The sequence below is a fragment of the Hordeum vulgare genome, chromosome 7H (genome assembly GCF_904849725.1).
Source record: "Hordeum vulgare subsp. vulgare chromosome 7H, MorexV3_pseudomolecules_assembly, whole genome shotgun sequence".
NCBI classification, from domain to species: Eukaryota; Viridiplantae; Streptophyta; class Magnoliopsida; order Poales; family Poaceae; genus Hordeum; species Hordeum vulgare.
In genome coordinates this window covers 84,753,019-84,762,449 of record NC_058524.1, presented here as the reverse complement: position 1 = coordinate 84,762,449, position 9,431 = coordinate 84,753,019, and the positions used below count along the sequence as shown (strand labels likewise).

The 9,431-nt window shown below is 47.7% G+C and overlaps 1 protein-coding gene across 1 annotated transcript; it reads left to right on the top strand.

The window, feature by feature from the left end:
- Positions 1 to 3,673: 3,673 nt before the first annotated feature.
- On the top strand, positions 3,674 to 8,285 carry LOC123412021 (RNA-binding protein 24-like). The gene is made up of 6 exons (XM_045104974.1): positions 3,674 to 4,211; positions 4,342 to 4,465; positions 6,049 to 6,223; positions 6,957 to 6,990; positions 7,419 to 7,716; positions 7,824 to 8,285. The coding sequence occupies exons 1-6, from the start codon at positions 4,011 to 4,013 to the stop codon at positions 7,901 to 7,903; spliced, it is 912 nt and encodes a 303-aa protein (XP_044960909.1). The 5' UTR covers positions 3,674 to 4,010; the 3' UTR covers positions 7,904 to 8,285.
- The last annotated feature ends 1,146 nt before the right edge of the window (positions 8,286 to 9,431 follow it).

Here is a 9,431-nt window from a genome sequence, read left to right as displayed (position 1 = left end):
CAGTGAGACCTTATTAAAACATGACATCATCGTCATCCCCTCGTTGATACCGCTAGGGGAGGAAACCTAAGAAAAAAGACAAACTAAGCAGATGGTCACGAGGAGGTGTAGAGAGGTTGGATTAAGGAAAGAGAAAAAACGAGAGCATTAAGTTCTTTATAAGTGCTATATAGAGACAATGATTTAATAAGACGTGCAATATTTGAGGTGTTGTAGGGAAAATAGACAGAAGAAAAATACATAAATTGGAGGGGGGTCAAAACAGGAGGAGGGAGCGGGAAATCTTATGTGGAGAGGTTGGATGGAGGAAAGAGCGAAACAAAACCATGATCTTTTTAAGTAGTAGAAATAGTAAGTTGATAAGATATGTGACAGTTGAAGCGGTTTCATGGAAGGACAATTGGAGGTTGGAGGGGGAAAATTAAACAAGAAAAGAGATAAGGAGTATGTATTGAGGGGGCTTGGATGAAGAAAGACCTAGACGGGAACCTTAAGCTCATTTTAAGTAGTTGAAACAGAGATAGAAAGTGAGTTGTAGGTCTTTTTGTGTGGATAGCAAAGCGTAGGCCGTGAGAAGGGCAAATGACACATCGGTATTGTTTCCTCCAAGAACCGAGGTTGCCCAAACCTTAATTGGTATTCTTTTATGTGTTAGTATCTTGTCCATTGTTTGATATTACATCTTATGCTTAGAGGAACCATACCGATTTGACTCGAGTTTGTTGGTTAAACTCTATTGGGATGACAATGTTGTACCATTATGCAACCCATAATGATAAATCTCTTAACATCTTCCATATTGTCCCTTATTATTTTGGATATTGAAAAGGATTAAAAAATCAAATGTCCTTGGGGTGTTTTTTGGTTTATCCCTCAAATCTGGTGATATCGACATATATTATTCTCTTCAGTTCACAATGAGAAAGATGAAAATCCATGTCTCTTTTGGGAGTATTAATGTGCAAACATAAAGGAGAGCGACGGGACACCAGTCATTTTTTCCGCAGTAAAAAGCCCAATCCCAATATGATCATTTACAATAACAAAGCTATATGATGTGAAGATATATTCAGTGATAAATCTAATAGTGATGATTTGGTGATATACTCCCTCCTTGCTAAATATAAGTTTTTTTTAGATGTTTCACTAGAAAACTATATACGAATGTAGGTAGACATACTTTAAAGCATATAGATTCACTCATCTTGTTTCGTATATAATCCTCTAATAAAATCTCTAAAAAAACTTATATTTAAAAACGTAGGGAATATATGTTAATATTATTTTCTACAAGACTGATCAAAATTAACAAAGTTTGATTTTAGACAAAGTTAATATGCAAAGTAAATAAAAGCAGAGGGAGTACTACACTAACACTAGACGAGCCACAGCAGTCCGAATCGTCTAGAAATGATTTCGATCGATCAGACAATACCGTCCAGCTATACATGAGCGTGCAACACTTGGGATTACCAGTGGAAAACAAAGGAAAGGGCAGCACGCCACCCAGGCGAAGATAACAAAAACTACTGAGAATACGCCTGGCCACACGCGAACTACAAAGCCACGAGACATTCTGACCAAGATCTCGGACGCGTACGCGGACGCGGACGGTACGTGTCGACGTCGACGGGGGCCGAGATGGAGTGTCCACATTTCAATGCCCCTTGTCCTTGGAAACTTACGACGGGTTTAGATATGCACTTGCCTCCTGAGGTGGATACATGTCACCTACCTGGATGGCAACGACACTAGTCCATGCACGTCCAGTTGAAGAAGTTGCACCATAGCGCGGTGGCAAGTACGCATGCAAGAATCCAAACCCCGAAGCTTCTCGCCAAATACTACTATACTTACAACTTTGTACAATAGGATATAGGATTATTCGTTGTTCGATGGCTCTCGCCGGCTAATGTTTACTGCCGATGGTAACTTGGACAGCAAGGGAATGTGCTGGATCCTACGTGAGTCCGCGTGTTGTCTACCGAAATTGACGTTTGGACTTTTGGCGTTTCTCATCTCCCCTGCTATGCAGCGGATCTGCCGGCATGTTTCCATGGCGTCTTCATCGTCTTGCTTGCACTGCCCTTGCTGCTGAAGTAATAGTTAGCCATGCTTAGAATCATTTTATGGCTAGTTAATAGCATTGACCAATTGGCAGTCATTTGCTCAGAAATTCCAAATGGAGACCGAGGTTCATGGAAAAATTAATTTGAAAAATTCAAAATTCAAAATTTTCAATTTTTAAAATTCTAAAAAAAAATGCACACATACCTAGAGACATAATGTACATGTGTGTAATTTTTTTAGTCAAAATACATTAAAATAAGTTCTAAAAAATATGGGGCCTTTTTAGCATATGCACTGTTCATGCTAAAAGTCCATGATTTTTTTAGAAAACCGAAAGTTTGGTTAAATGAAATTTCGATTCAGTCTTTAGTTTATACCATAAATAACGAAGATGCTAGTCAAAGAAATGGGACAAGATGTTGTAAACCTCAAGGAGTAATGTGGTAAACTTTTTTTTTTTAAGGAAACATTGAACATGGCAACACAGTCCTGACTATTGTGGAGGCTACTGTCAATATCCCTCTGCCAGGGTTTATGAGCCCCCCCCCCCCCCCCCTTATTTCAAATACAAATCCAATAATATGGTTTTTATAACATATGTTTTTTTAGCTAAATAGATGGTCAAATTTGACCCCCAAAAAAGAGGGGCCCTAATAAACCCGGACGGAGTGAGTAATAACTCAGTTGTTTATATTGCGCTTGACCAGTAGCTCAGTTTGACCGAGCATCAAAGTAGATATTTCTTCTAGCAGAATAGCATGATATGATCTAGGATCAAAGGTTACCGATGTTGTCACTTGACACCAATTCTTGTATAGGCGTTTCCTGTGGTCATGAGACGTGGGGAGCTTGTTTATGTAGCAATATATAGGAGTATTACATAGTGTGCATATATGTTGTTTGCAAAACTTATTGTTTTACCCAAATGGTGTACTAGGTACGTGCATCTCGCAATTGCAGGCCCACTGTTTAGTGAAATCAATGGGGCAACGAGATGCATTCCACGCGGTTCATGCACTCTTTTTCTATGTGCGGTGTAGCGATATTTGTATGGATCCATATGTTTTCTCTATGTGCGGTGTAGAGGTATTCGTATGGACCCCACCTTCCCGTCGCCTCTTCATCCATTTCCTACGACACGTGTTTCAAGTATTCTTTGTAATCCATCCTCTGGCAGTAGCGAAAACACGTCGAACTGAGGTGGAGCGTGGTGCTTCTTGCTCGCGGTTTTCTTTTGTCGTCACCCTAGCTAGCACGGGCAACCCTCTTTTCTACCAAATCATCACTTCCTTGCGGGGCTACGCCGAGGCACCCATTTGAAGCACGCGAGTTCATCACAAAGGAAATGCGCCTTTTTTTCGTCTTCTGAAGAGGAAACACTAGAGTAGTTCTCTTTCAATTAAAAGGAAAATACAAGATTTCTCCTTGAAATCAAATGAGATGTGGGTTTGAGGGACAAAAATAGAGAGGGCGCTCATAAGGGGAGGAAAAGGGAGGAAAAGGAACAGTATAAAAGGCTGCACATAGCTGTCACCCCACCCTAACCGTCTCTTCCAGCGCACAACCCCTTGCGCCTGCCTGTCTCTCCTCCCTCCCCACTGAACCTCCTCCCTCCCCCTCCCTCCCTCCCATCTCCACCGGCCACCCCAATTGCAACTGCCGACTGATCAGAATCCTTCTCCACCACCGCTTCTGATCATTAAGCCAGCACATCACAGCGAGCTCGGTTATATATGGCAGTGCGCCCCGCCACTGCCTAGGCAGCCACACAGAGCACAGCAAGAGCGCGCGCGCGCACTGAGGGCGGCGCGCCGGAATTAACCAGCCAGTTCAACCGTGCGCGCAACCTGGTTCACCGAGGGCTAGCAAGATCGCCCTCCACGGAGGCAAGCTTCCTTGTTGCGTCGACTCGGAGCAAGGCGGGCGGGCGGGGGGGCGTGATGGCGGCGGCGTCGTCGTCGACGGCGTCTGCGTACCGGTCGCGGTTCGGCGACACGACGCAGACCAAGGTGTTCGTGGGCGGGCTGGCGTGGGAGACGCCGTCGGAGGGGCTCCGGCAGCACTTCGAGCAGTACGGCGACATCCTGGAGGCCGTGGTCATCACGGACCGCCTCACCGGCCGCTCCAAGGGCTACGGATTCGTAAGCCGCGCGCTCTCTCCCCTCCCCTCCCCTCCTCCTCTTTCCCCGGCCTCGCCGCGCGCGCGCGGCATGCTGTAAGAATTCTTGCTCCCTCGCGCCTAACGAGATGGACCGACGCATGGCGCAACAGGTGACGTTCCGGGAGGCGGAGGCGGCGCGCCGGGCGGTGGAGGACCCGAACCCGACGATCACCGGGCGGCGCGCCAACTGCAACATTGCCTCGTTGGGCCCGCCACGGCCCGCCCAGCCTCGAGGTGAGTGATCCGTCCATCCCTCCATCGGCCATCACAAGGGGAAAAAAAAGGAAAACTTAACCTTAAACAAGAACAAAATTTGTCTCCTTCCTTATTACCGCCCCCAAATCCCCCCTCCCACGAACACAACACATAGACAGATGCACATTTCGTTTCCGAAGACAAAGCAGAGCCGCGGGAACCCCTTTTCGTCCGCCGGTGCGCGCCAAATGGAAGCCATCCGGAGGAGGCCGCGGCGGATCTCGTTCACATCCGGCCGGGGTGGTGCCGTCCGTCTGGCATGCCATGCCATGCCAGCGCACGGGAGCCAGGCAGCAGCTAGTGTGGGTGTGGCGGGCACGCACGGCGCGAGGGTCGTATGGCCGGGCTTGACCAGGCTGGCCTGTCAGTTCGTCCCGGTGCCGCTGCCGCCTCGGTGCGTCCTCCTGTGCCTGCCTGCCTGCCTGCCCCACCCCACCACCACGTCCACGCGTGCCTATATATGCGCACACAAGTTCTAGCCACAGCCAATCCTAGCCGTACTAGTACTACAAACCAACTGGCAGTTATCGAATTTAGAATCGGCAGTTATGGTTGCGTGGGGCTTAATCAAAAATTTCAATCCTGAATGACGCACCTGTACCAGTAGTACCTTGACCAAATTAACCCAATTTCCGCTTAATCAGATCCCCTGATATAGTGTGCCAGCAGCAGCAGTAGCTTCTTATCTTGTGTTACAGAAAGAAATAGAGCAAATAGTGGGGAGAGAGAGAGAGAGAGAGAGAGAGAGAGAGAGAGAGGGAGTGGGACTGCTTGCTTTGACTGGATGTGGCGTGGTCGGTTGCGGCATGGCATGGCAGCAGGGATGTGGTGTAAAGCACAAGATAACTGTCGGGTGGAGTGGAGGATCAGGAACCCCGCTTTCCAGCGGTAAAAACAGAATCCAGCAACGAACCCATAGAAAATGCTTCCACGTATATACCCTTTGACCGGTCTAATAGTTCCTACGTAGAGTACTTACCTCGTCATTACTACTAGGAGTATCTTCTTTCCTCACCAAAACCCACTAGTTTAGCACCAAGAGGGCCACGAGGCCAACCAGAATTTGATGCTCATGTAATGTATGCAGCCTGTCCTGACTAGTACTGAGCAATATTTTTCTCTGCCAACGCAAAAGGCCTCCGTGCCCTGCCACTGCGACTCTGCGAGCCGTGAGAGCACCAACAGTTAGTTAGCGGTACTCGCCTGCCGAAAACCGGCCGGTCAAAGTGCCCACCACGCGGCGCACATGGCGAGGCCTCTTCCCGGCTCTCCGCCGCGGATCGAAATCGGTCGACCGAAGCCAGCGGTTTTATTTTTATCTTCTGTCGTAGCGCCTCGCGCGCCGAAAACGTACGGTTTGTACGTGCAGACATGCACGCATCTGACGCGCGCACGTACCGCTTCATTAACTTGCTTGGTGTTGTTGCTTTCGCGCCCCTCTGCCGCTCTGCGGCGGATAACATGGTTCCATCCTCGTTTCCAAAAAGAAAAAATATATGGGTTCATCCTATTTACTGACACTGTAAATACTGCTCGTAACGTGAATGAATGAATGAATGCAGGCAGGCCGTCGCCCGGGGGCTACTGGCAGCAGGGCCCGCAATACTACATCGCCAGCCCCAGGGCTCATCCGCAGCAGCAGCAGCAGCAGCAGCAGCAGATGGGCCTGATGCTCAGCCCTGGCCATGGCCCGGCGATCTACCACCACCACCACCCTTCGCAGCAATACGGATACGGGTAAGGGTAACAATCGTCCTCCTCTAGTCTTCTCTCTGCAAATTCCACATGGCTACACCTACACCTACACCTACAAGCATGGCATGGTAGAGGACGTGATGAGTTTGGGTCGACGGTGGCGGGAGGCTGACCGGACCGGACCGGAGACGGTCCCCCCGCCCCGCCCTATCTCGTGCTCGTGACGTGGGTCTCTTTCGCCATGCAGGGTGTTGCCTCGCCTGCCAGCATTTTCTGCACCTGTTGGTTTGTTGCAGTGTTTTTAATGCGTCCAGCGTGCGCCATTGCCGCTCCTAGTTTTCAGATGTTTGGACGGCAGTTACTACCAGTTTTCTCCCTTGACAGTAGTACGTTTCAGGGCAAGTATATCTCTTTTCCTTGACAAAGGAAAGAGAGAAACATGACTAGTTTTATTTGGTGACATAAAAGTTAAAAAAAAAAGTCTTTTTTCTAGATTTTTAGCAGGGTCTTTTTCTCTCTCATTTTTTTAAGCAAAAGCAGGATTTTTCTCTCTTTCTTTAGCAGAAGCAGGGTTTTTTCTAGTTATAAGCAGGACGGTCCTGGCCAGTTGTGAGCTAGGTAGGTCAATGATCTAGATTCTGGACTTTACAGCCTTGGTAACGGATAAGTAGTAGGCCTCTTAACTGCCAAGTGGGCCCGGCCCAAGCCTTTTCCTTTTTTCCTTTTCCCCCGGATCATATCACTCGCTGAAGAAGCTTTGCCATGTCTTTTGCAGGTACTGGTGCCCACCTGACTATCAATACCAACAGGTAAGCATGTCCCCCTTGCTCTGCTGTGCCCCCTCAACGCCCACCTTCTTTGCTTCCCTACCTTTTATCACATGCAGCATGCACTAGTGACTAGCCCAGCCAGCCCAGTGCATGCCACTCGCGCGCTACCCAGGCACACCACATGCCCAGCGACCGGCTCCTCCGCCGCCGCTGCCTGGATGAACCGCACGGCTCCCTCACGATTCGCTGGCACCACTGCACCCGTGACTTTGACACAAACATTCCAAGATCGATAAGATTACTTGCACCGTTCGCGTTAGGATTTTGAGGAAAGCTTTGAGTCATCGATCGGTCATTCATTTGTGAATGAATCGGTGCTGATTGTTCAGGCACTGGCTGACACGCTGATGGCCATGCATGTTTTTTCTGCGTTTGGATGATAACCCATGACCATGAGTGATCTGCAGGCCATGATGAGCCCTCAAGTGCTGCAGAACTACTATGCTCAGCTGTATGCCGGGCTGGCGTCGCCGACAGCGCCACCGCCCTACCATCAGTACGTGGGGTACGTGCCGGCCCCGACGCCGAGGGCGGCCGTGCTCTCGCCGGTGGCGCAGCAGGTCGCGGCGGGGCAGCCGTATGTGCCGCATCCGGCGGCGGCGGCGCAGATGCAGGGCTTCTCCATGCAGGTGCCCTCTCTTCCGCACAACTTCGCGCTGCAGCTGCCCTCTCATGCAGTCTCACTGCTGCCTCCCAACGCCACCGGTATGTCGAGTTGAGGATCAAATTTCTTTCGTTTTCGGCAATGAGTTTATAGGGGATTCGAAGCTGTTTTCACGTCAGGGGTAGTGATGTTTTTACGTCGGGTGCAGATATGCAGTCGGCTGGTGGCCAGGCCTCCTCTGCAGCGGCGCCAACGAACGCGAACAACGCTCAGCAGCAGGGCGCCTGATGGCGCATGCATATGCAGCTCAAGGCTGAGAAAAGGAGATTCTGATCGGTTCCAAACGCCTTCGAAACTGACTGCTTTCTGATTAAATCTTTCTAATTAAAGTTATTGTTCCCATCTCGATGGATCTGGTGCGGACGAAGTTATTAATGGTCTGTAACAGTCTCTCAGGATGCTTTGACTAGAAAAGACAAACCATAAACATTTCTTCCTTTCGTAGTTCGTGGATTTCTTTTTAAGTTTTGACAAGTATTCGCCGCAACAAGTTTCATAACTTCTTCCATTATTAGAGGAAACAAGTCGAAAGTGTTCTTCTCACACCAAGCTCACATGAGCGTGGATGAACAGTGATTTTTTTTTAAAAAGTGGAAGCATTCAAAATAAAGCACATTGCTTGGTGTAGCAGCAACATGTTTTGCTTGAAGCAATGGCTTCCATAGTCAATAGTACTGTACTTGGTAATTACGCCGAGGAGCCGTAAGGACGAACAGGCATCGGCAGCCTTCGTAGGGGAATGTCTATGTCTCGCTTTTAGCAAATTGTACACATGAGTTGGACCAGGCGACCAGCACATAAACTGTGTATGCTGATATTTACATGTCTGCGCGCTGACCGTGCTGAAATCGGTAAGCATTTTATAAAATATCACATTCATTGAAACGTTTTTCTAAATAATACAAACATGTACTTAGATAAAATGTATGTTTTTCCAAAACATGTAAATATATTTTGGCATTTTAACAAAGTGAGAGAATTATTGTTTTACAGCATTAATTTTTTCTGGAATTCATGGTGAACACTTTTTAATTTTTGAATTGTACGTATTTAGAATATTTCAAAATAAAAAGTAAAGCTAACAGTGTTTTACTAACGCATACGTGCGTCGCTGACGCATATGTGCCTGCATAGTTATGGGCCTGGCCCATTTAGGAAGCAACATCACGCTAGCAAACTGAGTGTGTGAGTGCCAGCAAGACAAGGCCCCTCTCTTCGTGATATTTTTCAAATATTTTATACAACAACAATAAAAACAAAGTCTTTAGTCTGAAATAAGTTGAATAGGCTAGCGGTGAAATCTATCAGATCTCGAGACCAACTCATCATTCTCGCACATTGTATAAATAAGGTTCCATGCACCCTTTTTTATGGCTAGTTCTTTGGTGATACTTTAGTCCTTCAATTTTCTTTTAACGAACTCTTTTCATGTTAAGTTCGGCCTGCCTTGATCTCTTTTGATATTATTAGGACACTTTAGCCGTCTGCTATGCGTTGGAGCTTCTGGAGGCTGCGATGGATATGCCTAAACCATAGCAAACGATGTTGGACAAGCTTTCTCTTCAATCGGTGATACCCCAAATCTATCTTGTATATCGTCATTCCGGACTCGGCCCTTTCTTGTGTGGTCAGACATCCATTTGAACATGTGCATCTCCGCCACACCTAACTGATGCACATGTTGCATTTTAGTCGATAGCACTCAGCTCCATGAACATTGCAGGTCGAACCGTCGTCCTATAAAACTTATCTTTTA

Bases quoted from the DNA above. Each gene is read 5' to 3' on its own strand.
- LOC123412021 (XM_045104974.1), top strand. From the start codon at position 4,011: ATGGCGGCGGCGTCGTCGTCGACGGCGTCTGCGTACCGGTCGCGGTTC. The intron at 4,212-4,341 runs GTAAGCCGCGCG...ATGGCGCAACAG, and splicing joins GCTCCAAGGGCTACGGATTC to GTGACGTTCCGGGAGGCGGA. The intron at 6,991-7,418 runs GTAAGCATGTCC...AGTGATCTGCAG, and splicing joins CTGACTATCAATACCAACAG to GCCATGATGAGCCCTCAAGT.